The 22921-nt window shown below is 35.9% G+C and overlaps 1 protein-coding gene across 1 annotated transcript in view; it reads right to left on the reverse strand.

Moving 5' to 3' along the window:
* Positions 1-22921, reverse strand: part of LOC150104894 (xylosyl- and glucuronyltransferase LARGE1-like) — a 413744-nt gene that overhangs the window by 137700 nt on the left and 253123 nt on the right. Inside the window, exon 10 of the mRNA XM_090396042.1 lies at positions 4474-4569. Within this exon, the coding sequence (XP_090252168.1) occupies positions 4474-4569 (96 nt within the window). The remainder of the gene's footprint in view (positions 1-4473; positions 4570-22921) is intronic.

The following is a 22921-nucleotide window of genomic DNA, read 5'->3' on the forward strand; positions in this document are numbered from 1 at the left end:
TTGGATAAAGGATTATATTATAATGAAGGCAAGTTAGTCAACCTCATATGGAGGTAGCGCAAGATCTTTTCCTCCAGAAAACATGGGCTTTTCATCTTACATGCAGGAAAATTGGCCAGAGATCACACAGAATGAACACAAAAATACTACTTGTAGATGGCATCATGTATACATGAATGGGTTTAGGATGTACTTTTAGATTATGCTTATCCCAATGGATGGAAGCAATCTCATATCCAGCCTATTCTGAAAAAGGAAGATAGAAGTCCACCATCAAACTACCAACCAATTGGCATCGGCTTTGTCCTCTCCAAAATAATGAAGAAAGTTATTATCAACAGGCAAAATCTCCACTAATCAGAGGTCCACCAATTAAACAGACCATCAGCATGGATTCCACTATCCAAGATCCACAGCTGATTTCGTAGTTTACATCACCCACTACTGGACACATGCCATAGAAAGATTCAGAGGAACCTGTGCTGTCACTCTTGGCATTTCCTGAGCTTTCAACAGTGTCTGGCATAGAAACTTGCTAAACAAATTGCCATCCTTTGGTCTCCCTGCCACCCTCTAATTGGGTAGCCAGCTCTCTCTCTCTCTCTCTCTCTCTCTCTGTCATTCTCTGCCTCATAGTAGATGGTTCCCTCTCTTCTCTTGTACATAAATAACCTACTCATAATCAAGCTTTGCAGATAACAATACTCACAATTCATTCTACTCATTTGACAAACCATACAGTACTCTGATATTCCAGGTTACAAGATCATCTACAATTATTTACAGTTATTATCTTAAACACTGACCGATATACTATCCTTCAATGAAGCAAAGGACACTGGTCATGTTCAATGTCACCAAAACAATTCTTGCCTTTTCTCTAGCAAAAAAGATCTCAGCCCACCTACCCTTACACTCAGTAATACACAAATCACCAAACAAGATCAGATCTCTCTCTCTCTTTCTCACTCTCTCTCTGCTTGGACTAAAGTTTACCTCCATTCTCTCCTGACATAAACAGATCAATAGCTTCCTCGACATCCTAAAAACAAGGCACTCTCGTCCATTCAAGATGCTATTTTACACCCAACCAACTCTTAACAATATACTAATCCCATCTGCCCATGTTTAGAATACTGCTCACATGTTTGGGGTGGTATACCTAAAACTTCCCTAAAAATCTTTGATGCTGTCCAGAGGAGAGCAATTAAGCTCATAAATGATCTCTCTTAAAGATTCATTTCAACCTCTATCTCACAGATGCAATGTTTCAGCTCTGTCTATTCTAGAAAAACTTCAATGGCAATTACTCCACTGAACTGGTAACCAACCTTCCTCCACTTTCTGTTGCACCTGTTAATACAAGAGCAGCAGTTGCTCACCATCCCTTTACTATGTAACTGCAAACATACTGAACCTGCTTCTCCTCTTTTTTATTTTGTCCACCTCTGTCCTCTGGTCGTGAAATCCTCTTAAAGATTAAAGTCCTCTGGCCTCTGAAAATCAAATTTAAGCAAATTTGACATTGATGACATTGATAACATGAAATCTGCACAGTAATGCAGATTTCATGTTAAGTGGATCAAATATTTATTTTTATAAAATGTATCAATATATATTTAAATATAGAAATAAATAAAAAACAAATATACTTTTAGATATTTAGAACAATAGGATTTTTCCTCAAAGTCCCACATGGGTGCATGAAAAAAAATGTTTCAATTTTATATAAAAGGTTTTGCAGACTCTTTATAAATAACAGAATGATAAGTTTACATAATTCTTGTAGTAAGATATCTCATGACATAATATGCTTTAATGTCACATCATATATATTAAGCTATTCCTGCTTTCTTTATGTGTCCTATTTTGAGATTTGCAAACAATAATCCAATTTCAAACATCTTTAACAGTAACTATTTTACTTGAAATGAACTGGCTCCCTCTGAGAGCTGTGCCATTAAATAATTATACTGCTAATACAAGATTTAAGTTTTAATCTAGAATTAAATAATTTAATTCAGTGGTTCCCAAAGTGGGTGGTACTGCCTCTCTTGGGGGGGGGGGGTGCTGGAACGATCCACAGATGCAGTAATGACCTCATGAGCAAAAGGGGGCATTGAATTGAAGGAAGGGGCAGTGAAGGGTGCTGAAAAAAATGTATCATCAAAAATTTTGATGATATAACTATTTGTATAATGTAAGTAAAGGTCATATTGGTTGTTTTATTTTCCAAGGAAACGTACAAAATGCAAGTTACAGCCGATTGGCATTGAAGTCAGACGACAGGTCTTAACAAGCAAAGCATTGGCAGGTATGCATTTGCAAGTGATCAGGATTTTACAAGTCCAGTATGCATCAACAGGAACATGTTATGACTTGTTCACTGTATAATACTATAAATACATGAGATGTATGAAATCAGTTTTAGATTGTTTCTGAATTGTGTGACAAGCAGTTAGCAATCTGATGTAGTGCATATTTAATACCTAGTCAGTACCTAACACGGATTACACACAAAGCAATTATTGTTTTTCCAATAAAACAGCAGGTTTCAAATGAGTATTTTATACCTTTTCTTGTAAAAATAATTTAGTTTAGGTACATTAAGTTTGGTTAGAGCCCTGAATACAACGATGGAAGGTAAAAGATCCAAAGAATGACCCAGAATTAGATGGATAGACAAAATAAAAGAGGACCTGAAAACCAAATCACAACTAGCGACACCAAACTGGACAGAATTGTTCGGACTCTCCTGGGACAGACAGAAGTGGAAAGAATTCATTCAGCCTCATCATCATCCACATAGATGATGGAAGAGAGAAGAAGAAGAAGAAGACTTTAAATTTACAAAATTGCATTCTAGCAATTTTGTAAATTAAAATTTTTCTTTACAGATAATATCATGGCTACCCAAGAAGAAATGTAGACAATATAATATCGAATATTTGAAATACAGCTTTATTCAGTCGCCTACAAACAAAACATTATCAATGTGCCTGATTTGCCAAAAGTTTTTTCAAATGAATCTATGAAGGCTTCAAGACTTGAAGAATATTTGACAAACCATGCTGATAAAAAAGATAAGGATTTATCGTATTTTCAAGCACTCAAAGAAAAATGTTTGAAACAACCAACATCGGCAGGTGTGTTTTCAGCAACATCCAAACTAGATGATGATGGGTTGTGTGCCTCTTACATTTCCTTACTGATTGCTAAATCAGGAAAACTGCATAATATTAGTGAAGAACTAATCCTACCAGCTGTTAGTGAGGTCATATGCACTGTGCTGCACAAGTCAGCCTCTGATATTATCAAGAAAATTCCTATTAGCAATAATACGGTACAACAAAGAATTGATGAAATGGCCCATGATGCTGAAGACTCATTATGAGTATTTAAAAACAATCCAGCTCTCTATACAACTTGATAAGTTTACTTTACCAAGAAATGAAACCTTACTTTTAGCATATGTACAATACATAAAAGAAGAAAAAATTTGCCAAGAAGTATTACATACTAAAAATTTGCTAACAGATACTAAGAAGAATTGATATTTCATGCATTGGAAGAGTTTTTTAAAGAAAAAGAAAAAATCCCTCTGAATATCTTGTCAGTTGCAACCAATGGTACTCCAGCAATGGTAGGGTGCTATCATGGTTTTATTGCATATTTCAAAGAGGCAGTGCCAAATGTATTCACTGTACACTGTGTGTTTCATCATCAACATTTAGTTGCCAGATACCTGAGTGATTGCCTACACAGGTCATTACATTAGGTAATTACAGCAGTCAACAAAATCAAAAGATTGTTTGGACAACTCTGTATTGAAAATGATAAAGAATTCAATCACTTGCTACAGAAGTTCATTTGCTAGGATGCCTGTTTGAATTGATTTTATAAACTCTTTGACTCCCTCTAATTTTTGCCAGCCCATGTGTGCTGCAATATTGCTGATATTAATGTTGCCCTTTCATCTACTATAACCTGTTAAATTGCAATCATTAAATTAACTCATTTAAATCCAAATATCTACAAAAATCCATTACTGTTTTTTTATTATTATTATAGTTCAAGCGACTATACAATCTAGAAAGTAGTCACTGAAAACAAATATGCCTCTGCATCTTGCTTACGTCACCATCAGGAATGGGTTAGAGTAATATTGGAGAAATTACTAAATAAAATAAGTGACAAGTATGATTTATCACATAATTCATTATAATACGTTCAAAAATTGACTGTAAGTCAATAATTTTTGACTAATATTTTACAGTCAATAATTTCTAATTTACACTTAGAAATTCTGAAGGCAAAAATTTTGTGCATACAGTTCCTAGGCATGTGCACACTCTTTTGGACTGGTGTGCATGCATACAGCTTAGAGGAAACATTGACCCATGATTTAAAGCAGATACCTAAAGAGACAAAAGTTTACTTATGTGTTAAAGAAAGTTTAACAGTGGCACTAACCTCACTTAATGTATTATCACTAAGCTGTACATTCCACTGGCAGGGTAATCTGAATATTAAATAAGGATGTTGCTTCAACACAGCATTAAATATATCCTGTTAAAAACAAAAAAAAAAAGAAGTAATTAACAAACATATGAGTTACAATTTGGATTAATTCATATAAAAATACAGTTGATTTTCACTAAGAACTACTTAATAATACAAGAACTGTTTGTTATGGTGGGTAGTTTGTCATAGTTAATTTTCTTTAGCATGTTATTGTGCCTATGGAACTTTAACCAGGCCTAAAATAAGACATGGCACGTAGCAATATTTCTCAGGACTGCAGATGGATCATTTTATGAGTGATCACAATTATGCTGTAGTATGTTCCAAGAACATATGATTTCTTTTTAGTGTTCATATAAGGGGGAAAAAAGTATACAGTCAACCCTCACTATAGCAAACATCATTACAACATTTGATGGACAACATGGTTTTGCTATTTGTACACAGAATGAGAATTAACAATCTGAGATTTGCAGATGACATTGTTATTATTGAAGAAGACGAAAGAGAACTACAAAAAACACTAAAACTGTTAAATGAGGAAGGAAAGAGATTTGGACTTATTATGAACTTGGAAAAAACAAAGACAATGGTATTTGGTGAGAAGAACATGAAACAAAAGACAAGTGGATGGAACTGATATAGAAAATGTAGAACAATTCGCATATTTGGGAAGTAAACTGACATATGACTTGGACTGTAAAAAAGAAATAAAGATCAGGATTGCAAAGGGAAGAACAAATCTGAAGGCCATGGATAACATCTGGAAAAGTAAAGTGATCAGCCTGCAAACAAAACTAAGAGTATTGGAAGCATGCATCTTCAGCAGTGTACTGTATATATCTGAAACGTGGGTAATAAATAGGGAATCAAGAAAAAGAATTTTGGCATTTGAAAGAACTTGTTACAGGAAGATTCTAAGAATAGGATGGGTACAGAAAATCACCAATGAAGAGCTCTATCAGAAGATACAACTAAAACAGAATCTAATGCAGAAGCTTATAAAACGGAAGCTGCAATTATTTGGACACATCTGTAGAATGAATGAGGACCGGGAGATAAAGACATTTATGTTTAGTATTTTGGATGGTTTAAACAGAAGAGGTAGACCATACAGAGAATGGAAAGATGATATAAAAGACTGATGTGGAATGGGTGTACAAAAACTGCAACACTGTGCACTGGACAAAGAAAGGTGGAAGAAGATAGTGAGGCAGGCATCGGACATCAACCGGCAGTGAGCCCATGGTTCATGATGTTGATGATGATGATGATGATGGTTTTGCTAAAGGAAGATCATGTTTTCATAAATTGTTTAATTGTTACAATAAATTAACAGTGTGCACTGGACAAGGGAATTAAGTATACACAGTAGCATACTTAAATTTTGCAAAGATTTTTGATAGATGGCTGCATGATAAGTTGACAGTTATCATGGAACAGAAGGGAGTTAGATAATAGATTAGTGTCTTGGATTGGAGATTGGCTATCTGATTGGTATCAGATTATGCATGGGCGAGCAATATCTCAGTAAAGGTAATTCACTAGCAGCGTGCTTCAAGGAAATGTTTTAGAGCACTGCTATTTAACTTGTGTGCTAATAATATTGGAAATGTTTGAATGGGGACATACAGTTGTTTACAGATAACACAAAGTTGGGAAGAACTATGAGGAGTAGAGCAGATGTGGCTTTACAAGAGCATTTGAACAGATAGAGAATGGGAATGGGAGCGGGTTAACAATTCAATGTTGAAAAAAGTGTAAGGTTTTAAAATTTGGAAAACATGAAAGGGGGGGGGAGAAGAATAGTAGATCATCCATGGAAGCTGAAGGAATAAAGAGGTTTGTATAAAGCAGTCTTTTTTGCATGGAGAGTAGTGAATGAGTGGGATCCATTGCCTGAGAGTGGTGATCACAGAAAATGTGAGTGCATTTAAGGCATGGTATGATGAGCTGAGTGAGTGAAACAGAGAGACCTTCCATGATGAGTGGCCACACAGAGGTCTGATAATAACAAATTCACCATAACAAATTAATCCATCTGCAACCCTCAGAAATGCTGTTACATACCATGGCATTAATCACCATTAGGTGTGCTGCGTAGTTATTATGGCTCCTGAAAGATAAGTAATTATTTCATAATTTAGTTGACAATATTAGGTTAATGTACTATAGTTTTTGTTTTAAACAGGTGTATGATTGACTGAGTTATTCAGTTTATAAGTAAACCTTGTATTTTATTTATTTTTATTTATTTATTTATTAAATATGATATTGTCAGTATGGCATCGACACAACGGCAACAAAGACCACGTTCTCAGGTGATTTGAATTTGTTGAATTTTGTGCAGTGCAGTGCAGTATGTGTGTGAGATGTATTCATCGCAAAAATTAAAGGATATGTAGAAGGAAATTGAAATTGGAGAGAGAGAGAGAGAGAGAGAGTATTAAATGTTTCAAAAGAGAGTGTCAATTAGGTGACAAGAACAGAGTAAATGTTAGCAGAGTGGACAGTTGACACTAGGATGGAAAATGTCAGAATTAATGTTGATCATTGGGTGGAAATATAGGAGAATGAAATGGACATAAATAAAGAAATGGCACCCTTGAATGTTATCCTTCAGACAAACTGCTAATCTCTTGCCACTTCTTGCAGAAGTGGCAAGAGATTAGCAGGGCTGAGAAGAGAAAAAAGTAGGTGGTCTGAAGTAATGATAGACTGAGTGAATAAAATAGAAAAACAAGGAGAAAAGTATATATGGAGATTCAATGATCAGGAGAATACTTAATGAAAATGTAACAAAATCATGTTTCCCTGGTGCAAAAATTCATGATATTAGCCATGCCATCTGAATGCCAAAAAGTAAGGAAAAATAACTAATTGCTTGGTTGGCACAAATGATCTGAGAGGCGAGAAATATTCTATGAGGGATGATGTAAAGGATTCTGTTAGACAAAGTAAAAAGTGAAGAGTGAGAATGTGAAGACTATCTCCTGCCATTCTGTGATAGAGGTGAACTGCAGAGGAGATCATTGGTAGCAAATGAATCAATATGTAGGTTGTGCAGAAGGAATGATGTAGGATTTGTGGATCTGTGGTCGTAGGATTTGTGGTCTGTGTTTAACAGAAAGAAGGATTTGTATAATGCTGACGGACTGCATGGTTTTGGTATTAGGTGTCTAGAAAGAGTTTTGTTCACCGAGCATGTTGAAATACAAATTCAGGAAAAATTAAGCAATTAGAGTGAGTTTTTGTGAAGGCACCTAAGAGGCAAGTGAGTGAATGACAAAGTACAGAATCTAGTCTCTCAAGCAAAATATTGAAGAGGGTAGTCAATTCAAGAAGTAAGAGTGATTGGGACCCTAAAGGGATGCTTCAATTTCTATATACTAATGCTAAACGTATCGCCAACAAGAGGGAGAAGTTTTTCATTGGTTAGTGCAACCTTGTCAAAAGTTAGAGGCATTAGTGAGATTGGCTAATGGCAGACTATGTAGTTAAAGAGATAGAATGTGAAGGGTTTAGCATTTACAGGAAAGATAGGATGGGGGAGGGGTATATTGGTGATGAGGGTGGATGAGTTGCAGCCAAAGATAATACGTACGAAGGTGGCTGTTCATTTGAAGCAGTCTGGTGTGAGATCAAGACCAGTAAAACAAAATATACAGTTGATTGTTGCTATAGGCCAGGAGGTTCTGCAGATGATGTGGAAGACATGAATCAGCAAATTAGTACAATGATTAGGTCAAGTGATTATTATTATGGGGCCTTCGACTACGGAGATATTTATTATTATTATTATTATTCAGGCCTCCATGCAGTCAAAAGACTCATCATGGGAGGTCCTTTCTAAGAAACACAAGTCTATCAAGACTCATCGAGGGAGGTCCCTCCTAGGAAACACAATGTTGGATTCTGAATGAAGAGAAATTAAAGTTATTGGTATTTCTTTCAGAATCCAACATGATCTTCCATAACATAAGCAAGACTTGTAAATTATTATTCATGTAATTGTCTTGAGTTTATTTATTAAATTTTATTAATTAATCTAAAATATGTGTTAGCAATGATAGGACCTTGTATTGAAATATTATTCTGTTTATTTTGATTATTCCTAATTTAATATTATGAGGAATTGTATGTATAAGTTTAATATGGCTTATGTGAATTATAATATTTTGATTTTTTATTTATCACTACCAGTATGTGAAGGTATAATGTTATGCAATATTTCTGTTTTTATTTTATTTTGTTTGTTACTATGGAGACGGGCTAGAAATAGCTAGCGCGTGCATGGATCGCGTGAGCTATGGTATTCAAAGGGAGATGGAATTGATATGAGCCAGACTGTGAGAACAAGTTTTGGTGGGAAAGAAAGTGAAGGTATATAAGCGAAAAGCGAGAGTATACAGGGGAGCAGTAGACCAGAAGCATTCACGATAGTGCGGTGAAGAGAGAGGGGGGAAGCACTCACGATAGTGCGGAGAGGCGGGAAGCAGGGAGCACGGAGTAAAGTAAGAGGCTGTAGTAATAGGAATTAGGTGCTGTAATTAGATTAAGAAGAGATGAGGAGATAGCTATTTAGCAGCACAGAGTACAGTAAGAGGCTGTAGTAATAGGAATTAAGTGCTGTAATTAGATTACAAAGTGAATACTAGAGGCAGCAAAGTGAATGCAAAGGATTGCTGTGTCTAGAACTTTAGTGTTGTAATTGGACTATTTGAGGACCGGGAAAGTAATAGGCAACTGAAAATAATTCTAGAAGTTAAAGAATTACTATGTGTTCCATTAGGTTCATGGAACTTTAACAGAGAGCTGAATTGGTCAAATAGTGTTAAAGAAGGAATGAGCACTTTCCTTTATCCAAGTACGTCTATACACGTGAAGTGTGACCATTAATAGTTCAGTTATCATTAAGAAGATTTATTCTAATAGTGTTGCCATAGTGTGCTAAGTAAATATAGTTATAAAGTGTGCCCATAGTAAATTTGATGAGCAAAGGATTTTTCCATTTAGAACTGTCCAATTTTATGTTACTTCAGTGCAGAGATATATGTTTAATTCCTCCTGTTATTCTCCACATTAACTATAACGTTTTTGCTGAAATCAGCCGGAGTATGAAGTATGAAAGTGTATACTCATGAAGCAGTTGTTGCCACCATTAATGTATTGAGACTTTACTGACTGTGTGATAATAGTAAAATTTATTACTAAGAGATTTTGTGATACGGAACTCTATTAAAAGTTATTTTAATATTGTGAAAGCTATAAATCTGATAGCAGAATGCCCATAGACTGAATTTGTAAGATGCTATGACCAGTTAAGCTAAGACATTTATATTATCTTGTTCTCAGAATTGAGTTTATATGTATAATAAATTACCCAGAATTAAATGTTTTGTTTTGATGATTTTAAAATTGTATATGCCTGAATCTCTTTTACTGCACCGTTCATGAAATTATCAGACCTAGCGGGAGCTTCAAACATAAGAGATAAACTTGGTCTACGTAAGAAATAAAATTGATATAAATTTAGTTGATGTTTGGTTTCACTACATTTCTTTAGACTAATCTAGATATAGAGTGGCACAGTCTAAAAATATAAATTTCTCTATATTTAAGTTAGTAATCAACCAGCAACTTATTACTTGTTTAAGAACAGTGTTAAAACAAGATGGCGAATCAAAAACAAGGAAGTACGATCCAACAACAAAGTCTATCATACCACTCCTTAAATGCATTGACCATTCTCGCTCCCACCACTCCATCAGGCAATGCATTCGATGGGTCAACCACCCTCCATGCAAAGAAACCACCCCTCACCCTCTTTCTCACAGTTTCCTTTCGTAACTTCTAGGGATGGCCCCTTGCATATATATATTCCCTTGCATAAGGGAAATTCTAAGACTACAGTAGCTAATTATATACGAATCAGTATTTCAGGCATGGTGGTTAAAGTACTGGAAAAATTGGTCAGAAAGAGAATTCAAGAATGGGTGGATAAGAATTTGATACTGTATGATGGACAAAATGGCTTTGTGAAGGGTCAGTCATGCTTAGTAATTTACTAACTTTTTATAATAGAGTAACAGCTGAGTTGAATAAAGAAAATGACTACACAGTGATTCTGCTGGATTTTGCAAAGGCATTTGACAGAGTGGCACATGGAACTCTGTTATGTAAATTAGAACAAATGGGGTTGGGATGTGACACTGTTTATATTGATAAGAGGGTTGTTGCTGGACAGATATCAAAGAATGGTATATGGAGGGCAGAATGAAGGTGAAAACAGGTGAGTAGTGGTGTGCTGCAAGGTTCAGATGGGACCACTACTGTTTAATTTGTACATACATGATATAGGAAATAACCTGAAAGGAAATATTCAACTGTTTGCTGATTTAGGTAGAGTAATAGTTAATCAAGGTGAAGTGGAGAGCTTGCAGATTAATTTAAATAGGTTGTCAGTATGGGAAAAAGATAATGAGTAGTAATTTAATGTAGAGAAATGTTAAGTTATGTATTTTAGGATAAATAGATTAAAATCTGTGTACCAAATTGATGGAACTGTACTCCAGGAAATATATGAAGCTAGAGTAGACAGAGTTAAAGTTTAGAGGACATATTGTTAAGGTTGCTAAAGTAGCTCATAAGATTACTTGGCTATTAAAGAACACACTAACAAGTAGAGATAAGGAAGTTGTTATTCCGTTTCACTTTGTAAGGCTTTGATATGTCCACATCTGAATTACTGTGGTCGGGTCTGGTCTCCTGGGTTTCTTAGGAATGAGGAAGTGGTGGAGAAAATTCAGAGGCAAGCGACCAAGATGGTGAGTGGTCTATGGAATGTTCCCTATGATGATAAATTGAGGATGTGTGGATTGCAGAAGTTGTTTGACAGGAGAAAAAGAGAGGGATATAATAGAAATATTTAAGTTAAATGACTGAATGAAGAGGATATGTTTCAGCTTGATTAAAGCAGGCCACAACAAGAAGTCACTGGAAGTTGAATAAAAGTGTGGGTAGTAGAGATGTGAGGACTAGATTTTTTGCTTGGAGAGTTGTGAATGAGCAGAATGGGTTGCCAGAGTTAGTTGTGAGTGCCTTGTCTGCTAATGGGCTCAAGGAGAGATATGATAGATTGTGCGGATAGTTTGAGTCTCCTACAGTGAGTCTTTAGACTCCATTGTGGTGCCCTTATAATAATAATAATAATTCAGTCTGATTTCTGGACATCCATAATGACTGACTATTGTAACTCTTGTATCAGACAATTCTGCCTTATTATTTTGAAATTATTATTATTATTATTACTATACAGATATCTCTATGGAGTTCAGAGACTCATCATGGGAAACCTAACCTACACTAACTTTTATACACACAAAACCTACATTCCTCTCCTTAAAACTCATTCATTGTCAAGAAACTCAACTCTTTCTGGCAATAAATTTCACTCACTTCGCACTTCGCGCGCACACACACACACACACACACACACACACACACACAATCTAATCGGCACACACTAACAGTACTTGTAGGCCACTTCCATGGGTGACCTCTAGTTCTATTAGTCATGAATTAAAAAATTTCCTCTGTGTTGATCTCATAGAATCCCTTTAATAACTTAAGTTTCTATCATGTCCCCTCTTTTCTGCCTATCAACTAAACTTTGTAACCCACACATCCTCAACCATTTTTATAGGCAGTACTCTACAGACTCAAGTGACCGAATCTGTGCACAGAATTCAAGATGTGGCCAAATCATAGTGTTATAAAGCGGGACAATAACCTCCTTATTTATACTAGTTAGTACAACATCCAACTAATCCTTTGAGCTATTGAGATGATGAGAATTAAATCTGATATTAAATATCATTTTGCATCAATCTCATGATCTGATTCTTGTGGTTTGCAGTATTTTTTACTAACAATTGGTCTGTTCTAAATTGAATGTAGACAATTTCCACTATTTTATGATCTTCCATAGATGCGTATATTTGCAAGTCCTTTCAACCCAGTGGCATGTAACACTATTGATATGCTCTTTTGTACAAATTTCTATGGATCATCCAGTTTTATCACATAATATTTTTTGGCAGTTGCAATATGTTTTGTATACCTCATGTATATGCATGTTTTTTGGAGATCTCACTAATGGCAATATAAGATTCATGACTAGCTAAAAAATGACTTTATGACATATCCTCAAAGTATTTTAGCAACATGATGATTAGATGCTGTACCAGAGCAAGTATTACAGAAGTTCACATGAATGATATTCATTCTTGACGGAGTTTCTCTCTCTCTCTCTCTCTCTCACACACACACACATACACACACACACACAAGGAAAGGAGTGAATAATATTTATTCAAAGGCAATATATTTCCACCTGAAAATTACAGGTCATCATCAGTGATAATATGCAGTTGAATACAAAGTAGAATTCAAACAATGGATTAATTTAAAACAGTGAGAGCCATGTGATGTTATACATAAAACAGCATAAAGGAATAACAGAAGAAACATTGCATTATTGATTATTTATTAGTGTTATTAATTAATTAAGACTTTCCTATATCTTTGATAGTGAGAGGCAGTCATTCCGATTCAATTCAGATTATAGAGTATAGCTTTGGTGCTGTCTTCAAATAAACATTCAAACTTATAGTGACAATGATGGAATAAGCACATTACAGACCATAGGATACCAACCACAATATTCTATGGTCTGAAACACACTTACTCCATTGTTATCACTATAAGTTCAAATGTTGTTTATTTTTTAATAGTATATATTAGAACACAGAAAAATAAGTAAATAATTAATTTATTAACTTATTGCTGATATCTCACTGGTGTTATAACCAGCATCTTCAGAGCACAAAAAAAAAACACAGTTTGTCACAATACGCGAGACTATAACAACATGGTGTAATCAACGGACTAGTTAAGCAAAATTGTAGCAGTGCAAAAATTGTAGCAACACAAAGACTAGAGTCTTGATTTTGGCTGGCGCCCTCTATCTGAAAAAAAAAAAAATTTGCAGCTATCACATAAGACTCGAGTCCTAAACAGAGGAAAAAAAACCGGTACTAGTTTTTTTCTTAAGATGATTGTCTCCCAGATTTTAGGCAAATGATAAAGGAAGAATGCTGTCCTTGGGTGAGCGGATCAGGGTTGCTAATTTGCTACACGGTCTGAATGTGGTGCATAGTTTATGTTTATTAAGAATTCTTGAAATCTTTTCAGATGTGCCTTTAATGTATGGGATGGTGACTGTTTTGTTGTAGTTCTCTGTGGTGGATAGTGGGAGGGGTTTCTTAGGAGCGTTTAGTATTTTGTTTATCTTGGGGGATTATAGCCATTGGCCAAGAAGGTGTGGTGTAAGTGAGCCAGTTCAGCAGCAAGAGCATTGTCATTGGAACAGATTGCTCTCGCTCTGTGGGTTAGCGTTTTTAAAATGCCATATTGTTGAGAAGGGTGATGGTGTGATTGTTTGTGTAAATATCTCCCTGTATGTGTGGGTTTTCTAAAAACTGAAAATAATAAGGAACCATCTGGAAGACGTGTGATAAGTGTATCCAGGAAGGGTAGACAGTTATTAGCTTCCAGTTCTATTGTAAAGTGGATTTTTGGATGTTGGCTATTTAAATGCGCTAAGAATGTTTCCAATGTCTCTGGGCCATGTGGCCAAATAGCAAGTACATCATCAACATAGCGTAGCCAAAGTGTTGGTTTGAGAGTGGCTGTATTGATTGCTAGTTTTTACAGGTGTTCTATGTAAAAGTTGGCTGGGGGGAGCCCATGACTGTCCCAGCTATTTGTTTGTATATTTTCCCTTTCCATGTGAAATATCCTGCATGTATTGTGAATTTGAATAGTTCAAATATATCATGGAAGAAGTGTGACTTCAGTAGATTGAGGGTTTCTATTAGTGGTACATTTGTGAATAGTGAGGTGATATCAAAGCTTACTATTAAGTCTGAGCTTTTTAGGGTATGGTGTTGTAAGATGCTTTTTAGGTGGGCTGAATTTTTGACAAAGGAGGGAGAATTGTTTGTGAGAGTGGCTAGTAGCTTCGCTAAATGTCTAGCCAGTTTGTATGGGGACTATTTATACTGTCCACAATTGGGCATAAGGGTGTACCTTGTTTGTGAATTTTTGGTGCTCCATAAATCCTAGGTTTTAACATTGAACGGTTCAAGTTTGTTTACTGTGTCTTTGGGCCAGGAAGTGACTTTTTTCAATAATTTATGTGCCTTATTCTTTTGTATGTTGGTGGGATCGCGATCTATAATTTTGTATGTTGACTGATCTTGTAACAGTGTGTGCATTTTGTTTTCATATTCTGATGTGTCCATCACCACGGTATTTTGCATTCCCTTTGTCTGCTTTTGTTATGATAATCTGGCTATTATTCTGTAGCTCTTTTACAGCAATGATTTCCTTATGCGGGATATTATTTTTGGGAGGCTTAGACTTGATTAGGATGTTGGCCACATCTAAATGTATGTTGTTGGCTATTGTTGGAGGCAGGTCATATATTCCCCGTTCGATGGACGCCGTTATTTAGGCTTTCGGAACTTGTTTGGGAGTCACGGCAAAATTGTGCCCTCGACTTAAAGCACTAGTGGCTTCTTTGCTTAAGGTGAACGACGATAAATTCACGATGATGAGGTCTTGTTGTAATTGCAGTCGTTGTATAGTGTTGCATTGTTGGAGATTTTCAAACTTATTTTGGTGCTGGTTTTTGACTATGTTGAATTCTTTTTTAGCCGTTGCATCAGTGATGTTATCTAGGATCTCCCATAGTTCTGTATTCAGAATATTATATAGTGATTCACGTAGTGCGTTGATGGTTGAATTTGATTTTGCTAATTCCAGATGAGTGGCGTTAATCTGTTCACGTAATAGTGCTGCACTCGCTCATTTATAAATGCGTTGGGCTTTGGCCGAGTGGAACTTGTTTTTGATTTTAACACGGTTCGGTATTAAATTGGTGTCTCGGCACCTCTTTAAGAAGGCTAACCTGTTCAGTTGTCGCGCCAATTTTAACTTCCACTTACCATATTGTCGTGTCTTATGTACGATATAGTCTCCGTGAAGAATCCTTAAACGTGTGGACAGACTTATGTGTTCGTCGTACATGTTGTTTATTTTTTAACGGTATATATTAGAACACAGAAAATTAAGTAAATAATTAATTTATTAATTTATTGCTGATATTTTGCTGGTGTTATAACCTGCATCTTCAGAGCACAAAAACACAGTTTGTCACAATACGCGAGACTATAACAACATGGTGTAATCAACGGACTAGTTAAACAAAATTGTAGCAGCAGCACAAAGACTAGAGTCCTGATTTTTTTTTTTTTAAGATAGAGGGTGCCAAAATCAGGACTCTAGTCTTTGTGTTGCTGCTACAATTTTGTTTAACTAGTCCGTTGATTACACCATCTTGTTATAGTCTCGCGTATTGTGACAAACTGTCTTTTTGTGCTCTGAAGATGCTGATAATAACACCAGTGAAATATCAGCAATAAGTTAATAAATTAATTATTTACTTATTTTTCTGTGTTCTAATATATACTGTTAAAAAATAAACAACATGTACGACAAACACATAAGTCTGTCCACACGTATAAGTTCAAATGTTTATTTAAGGAAAGTGCCAAAGCCTTACTCTATCGTCTGAACAACTGCCTCTCACTATCGAAGATATGGGGAGTGTTATTTTAATCACACATCATTCTCTCTCATCTCATCTTCTTTATACCCTCTTTTACTTTGCAGTGTTGAGGGTTTATTAATCATCTGACCTCAAACCGTTCACAGGATAAGGTGGTCAGCCCTACGTCCTATGTACTGTATTCTATGTACTGTAGTGTTGAGTTCTAAAGGCCAGTTTGCCTGCTTTGCAGGATGAAAAACCCCAGGATAAATTGGGGGGAAAAACCCTACTGTCCATGCCCAAGACTGGCTTGGCTATGGCTGAGGAAGATCCTTCAGCTCCTCACGGCACCGACGGGAATCAAACCTAGGACACTCCTTCCCCAGTCATATGGTTGCAAAGCACATAGCCACTAGGCTAACTGTGTGGACATCACACATCATTAAGTTTTTTAATTAATTAATAATACAACTGATTTCCTCAGTTATTCCTATGTGCTGTTTTATGTATAACATGCATGTATGGGAAGTTTTTTTTCAGATGCTCCTCTTTGGGTGGTCTCCACTCTGACACTTTGTTTTGGGCTCATACTCAAAACACCATGTTTTGTCACTAGTAATGATCGTTTCAAGGAAGTTTGAGTCTTTACGAGCAGTTTTAATGAGGTCCTTGTAGTTTTCAATTCAATACATTTTTTGGTTGTCCATCAACTTGTGGGGAACAAATCGTGAATTCAATTTATGAAGGCCCAAACTCTTGGTCAAAATGTTGTGCACAGTTCATTTTGGAATCCCCAATTCATCTTCAATTAATCTCACAGATGATTTCGGGTTTTCTTTGATGGAATCATGCACTTTTTGGATGTAAACTTCACTCGGTCCAAGTTTTTGGATGGCTCAGCTTTTCGTCATCCACAAGCATTTCGCAACCACTTTGAAATCGCTTAAACCACTCATAAACTTGAGTACAGGATAAGCATTCATCACCATATGCTTTTTGAAGCATTTGATGCATTTCAGTAAAACTTTTACCAAGTTTAACACAAAAGTCAATCGCAGCTCTTTGTTTGAAACTCATTTTCTGACCGTTCATCAAAACACACTGTCATTCTTGGCACTATAACTCAGCTTCTAATGAAGCAAATGTCATAAACAGTTGACACAACACTAATGAAGGTTGCCGCTTTCGACAACAAAAAGATGCAACAGGTGGCACCACTAGCTTCTTCTATTTTCGAAAAGTTCGGTTTCTTTTTGGATGTCTCAATCAGGTCCCTATCCTCTTCCTATCCACTAAGTTTTGCAATTTGTATTCATTCACTCAATCTTCATACTTCACATTCTAGAGACTCAAAACCAAACTTGTAAAGATAAGTAAATAAAATGATATGAGAATTTAGAGGCATTTCCTTATTAACTGTTGCAGGAAATATTTACATAAGGATAATGAGAAAAGAGGTGAAGAAAAATTGAAGAGAAGAAATCAGATTTTTACCAGAAAAGAGAAAGTCTGGAAATAAGGGAATGAATGCAATAAGGAATGGTTTCTGTTTAAGGTTTTTTGATGTCAAAAAAATGCACATTAGATACCAATGGAAAAAAAAAATGTTCAAAAGACTAAATCTTCAAGTAAATGGAATCTTATACAAAGTGATGCATAAATATGCAAGTTGTAAATCTGCAGTTAGAACTGAAGAGTGTAGAAAAAGAGGGATTATTATTAATTCAAGTCTCAGATGGAGTTTTTTACTCACTCTCTCTTTCTCTGCTATTTATAAGTAGTATGGACCACATTATTAAGGAGAATTATATTAAACCTCATATTCTAATTAGATCTACTTAATACCTTATACCTCCTGCTCGCTCAATGTCAGTCCCTCCTCCAATATATCCTCTATACTCGAGCTCTTCATATCACATTCACGAGGATAAAATGCAGATTGCTCGCTGAATACCTTAACTATATTCTCTCTAGCAGTTGCCAATCTATATTTTTATCCACCATCAATTTTCATCAATTCATGTTAGGGAGAGATCATGCTTTAGCAGATTGCTAAAGCATGACCTCTTCCCCAACAAACCCATACCGATCATCATGTTACTATTATTACTACTATTATCAAACCATTTCTGAATCCTAGTCCTCACTAACCTCTCTAATACCACAACTTCAGACACAGAGACTGGCTTATAATTTGTAGTTTTAGTCATATTCTCTGGAGAGCTTAAGGGTCAAAGCTGCATAATTGAGAGGAGACCACCACATAGCCTTTAAAGGAATGTGGAGAACCGACCAGGGCTTCTGACCTGATGTCCAATCCTCGCCTTTTCATGGTGCACCCTGTTAGGTATCTACCTGGATACTGAACAAATGAGGATGGGCTGGCAATTTGGGATTTAGCCAACCAAATTGTATTCGTATTGGCTTAAACCAAAATATAAAATGGTGGTACAACATGACAGAATTTCATGCCAGCTGGGATGTTGCTCAGTTAAACAAGGGAACAAGGGTGAACAGAGAAAAGTCAACTACTGGAAAAAAATCCTATAACACACCCCAACTTAACATCACCAGAGTTAAAGATCGGTACTATCAGCATAAGAAGCCTGAATGGCAAAAAAATGGAGCTAGATGAGGAATTGGATAAGTACCAGATCGACATAATAGGGGTGACTGAAACAAAAAAGACAAAAATTGGTGAGATCATTCTGAGCAATAAATACAAAATGTTATATTCTGGCAATGACATAGTATTCAACACTAAATACGAGGCTAAACTCTTGAATGGCAGGCAGTCTCAAGTAGAGTGATGTGGGCATATATTAGAATGGCGAACTGGACAATGAGACTTATTTGTGTCTATGGTCCCACAGAAGGTTCTACTAAGGTCGAAGTGGAGGAATTTTTTTTGAGGCTTTAGAGAAAGCAACTGACATAATGAAAAAGGAAAATTTGGTCCTTGTTGGGGATCTAAATAGCAGAATTGGAAAAATTTGGAGAAAAAAGCAAAGCTAATAATAATGGCAAATACCTGTTGGATTTCTGCTCAGGACATAGACTGATTATTACTAACCATGTTCCAACATAAAAATGTGCACAAATCCACATGGAGAGAAGAGGCAAGGAATAAGAAAAGTCTCATTGACTATGTTATTGTTGATAGTGATGTTTTCTCCCTGGTGCAGGACACTGGTGTCCAGAGGATTTGAAACTGGAAGTGATTACAATTTAGTCTTGAGCAAAATCGAATTTCATATTGGAAAAAACATGTAAGAAAGTTTTAAAGCAAATAAAAGTTGAGTAGTTCTCAAATGTGAATTATAGACTGAAATATACAAACATTATTCAAGAAAAAATGAAAGAGTTTGAGAAAAGGAATCAAATCTTGGAGATTCTTGGTAAGCTCTGAAGAAAACATTGATTGATTCAGTCAGAGAGTCATGTGGTGTGGTTGTCTGCAAGGATAGAAAAATCAGAACTCCATGATGGACACAGGAAGTTAAACAGGCAGTGAAGGAAAAAAGAAAGCATATCAAAAGCTGCTGGCAAATAAGGCAGCTTGTGCTCTTAGAGAATACAGAGACAAATGTAAGAAAACTAAACACTGTGCAAAACTAGCTAAACAAAAGTCATGGGAGGACTTTGGCAAGAACATAGAAAATAAATATCAAGAAGGTGACAAGATATTCTGAAGGTGTGGAAGAAGCTAGAAATGGAGGAAAGAGTGCTGTAAAAGGAATTAGAGATGATAAAGGCGGCATGAAAACTGGAGAAAAAGATATCCCTGAAGTATGGAGTAATTACTTCGAAAAATTGCTAAATGAAACAAGCAGTAATAGCACAGTGGTAAAAAACACTCAACAGGGATGCAGTCAGGAATACATATCCCTACATGAAGTAGAAAAAGCCATCAAAGGCCTGAAATGTGTGAAAGGCAGCAGTAGTAGATGATATTTGACCAGAAATGCTTAAGCATGGAGCTATAAAAGTCTTACAGTGGCCATACTGCTATAGTTCAAAGGCCTGGACAGAGGGACGAATTCCAGATGATTGGAGTAGAGCTCTCATAGTACCATGTACAAAAAGGGAAACAACACTGAATTGAGAATTACAAAGGTATTCCTGGTAAGATTTATGCCAGTATACTAGAGAAACAGTTGAGAAGGATTGTGGAAGAAAAGCTTGGTGAGGAACAAGCTGAATTCAGGACAAATAGAGGGTGTCAGGATCAGATTTTCACTTTACGACAAATAGTTGAGAAATATGGGAATATAACAAAGATCTGTATTTAAGCTTTGTAGATCTGGAAAAGGAATATGACAGGTGCCAAGAGAGAGAAGTTATTCAAAACACTACAGTTATATGGTGTCAATGGGGCATTATATCAAACAATACTTAGTCTGTATTTGAATTGTAAGTCAGCAGTTAGAATTGAAGGAAGTACAGGAAGATGGTTTAATGTTAAATCTGGTGTCAAACAAGGATGTACGTTATCCCCTCTGTTATTCATTATCTATATGGATCACATTATGAAGGAAAGTGGTATTAAACATGATATCAAAATTGGAGATGTTAATATCAGCTCTGTTATGGGAATGATGTTATACTTCTAAATAAATCCACTACAAGTCTGCAAGATTCCCTAACTAAATTGAATAAATGTTGTAATAGATATGGTATGAAGGTCAGCAATAACAAGACAAAGACAATGAAAACAGGCAGAAGCACTGAAAATATCAATTGCATTGTGAATGGAGAACCTATAGAACAAGTGAAACATTTCAGCTACTTAGGCATGATTTTTTAATGAAGATGTTAAATTAAATATGGAAATAGACAACAGAATCAACAAAGCTGGTATGGTAGGAAGTCAACTGAATAAATTTATATGAAATAAGAGAGAAATTAGTCAAAACACTAAATTAGCTGTATACAAGACAGTGTTTGAATCCAATTTTAACTTATGGATCTAAGAACTGGGTCAGAAGTAAAACACTTAACCAAAGACTAGAAACTGCAGATATGAGAGTCCTGAGAAAGATTAGGAGCATGAATAGATGGCATCAATGGCAATATCATATTAAAAAACTATGGATATTAGGAAAGAACTTGACATTGTCAGCATCCAGGAATGCATTAGCAGAGCTAATCTCAGGTGGTATGGTCACTTAAACAGAAAGGGCAAGGAAAGATTAGCAAAACAAGTGTTCTCTGCCAGGTTGGCAGGAAAACGACCCTTGGTCTTCTTCTGGGTGGATATAGTAAAAAGTGCCTTAGAAGATAGAAATATAAAATCTGATAATGTTGGAGTCTTGACAGGTAACAGACTGATTTAGAGGAAAATTGTAGATAGGAAGTTAGTAATGATGGAAATTTTTCATGTAGTACTATATCCTGTATACCCCCTTGAGGGTACATGGCAGGAATTTGATGATGATGATGATGATGACGATGTCTTATTCTCTTATTCCCCCACCCCTGACACACACACACACACACACCTCTGTTTAGTGGAACAATTTTCCCCACCTTCCACTCCTTTGGGCTTGCCTGTTCCAAGACTCATGTTAAACAAGTGTGACAAAGGTGCCATTAACCATGCTACTAGCCAGGAATTATATATATGTCTAAGTTACCATGGATGCAAAGTGCATATTAAAATTGTAATTCCATGCATATTATATTGAAATATATGATAGATATGAAGCGTATGAGGATGTGTATTTGATCCATAATGGCTGATAAATATCTTGGTTAATTTCCAAGAGTATTCCCTCATGATGTGTGGTGATATGTTGTCAAGTCCCAGGACTTATTCACATCCAGGTTACGTAGTTCTTCATATATCTCCTCTTCATTTACCATCAGTCCCTCCTCAACCATACCCTCTACATTCCAGATTTTCACGCTACCACCTTCATGAGGATGAACACAAACTGCACACTGAACACTTCAATTAATTGGCAGTAAGATTCCAATGGAGTTGAAAGAGGACAAAACAGTCCCACTGCATAATGGTGGCTCCAAGGCAGAAGAAGCAATCTGTATCTCAGGAATGGTTGTTAAGGTATTGGAGAAGTTGGTAAAAAGAAAGAATTCGGGATTAGGTGGAGGACAGGAATATGATACTTTATTGGGTATAGCATGGTTTTATGAAGGTAGTAATACTTATCTTATAAAACTTATCTTAGTAATCTGATTTTTTTTATAATAAAGTGACAAATGAATGGATAAAGGAATTGGCTTCTCAGTGATACTGCTGAACTTTGCAAAGGCATTTGAGAGGATTTGATATGGAATCATGTTGCATAACTTGGAGAAAATCAGGATGAATATTAAGGTGGTGACTTTGCTTAGAGGGTGGCTGATGGACAGATATCAAAGAGTGATTTATGAAGAAACTGAATCCAGTAGAAGTCAGGTAACTAGTAATGTACTACAGGGCTCAGTACTTAGTCCTATGCTGTATGATTTGCACAATGATAGAGAAAAAGAGTTGAGAGAAAATATTCGACTATTTGCTGATGATGCAAAGTTTGGAAAATCAAGTCAATGAAGATGATATGAGATCCTCCAGGATCAATGTGGCTAAGTGTAAAGAATGTACTTTGGGAAGAAGTGATCACAAGCTACGTACTATATTGATGGAACTGAACTGCAGGAAATTGATGAGGATAGTGACATGAAGGTAAATGTGGAGAGGGAGAGTTGAAGCTTAGA

This window comes from Typopeltis vanoorti, chromosome 7 (genome assembly GCF_054136105.1).
Source record: "Typopeltis vanoorti isolate ZY-2024b chromosome 7, IOZ_Tvanoo_1.0, whole genome shotgun sequence".
Lineage (NCBI taxonomy): Eukaryota > Metazoa > Arthropoda > Arachnida > Uropygi > Thelyphonidae > Typopeltis > Typopeltis vanoorti.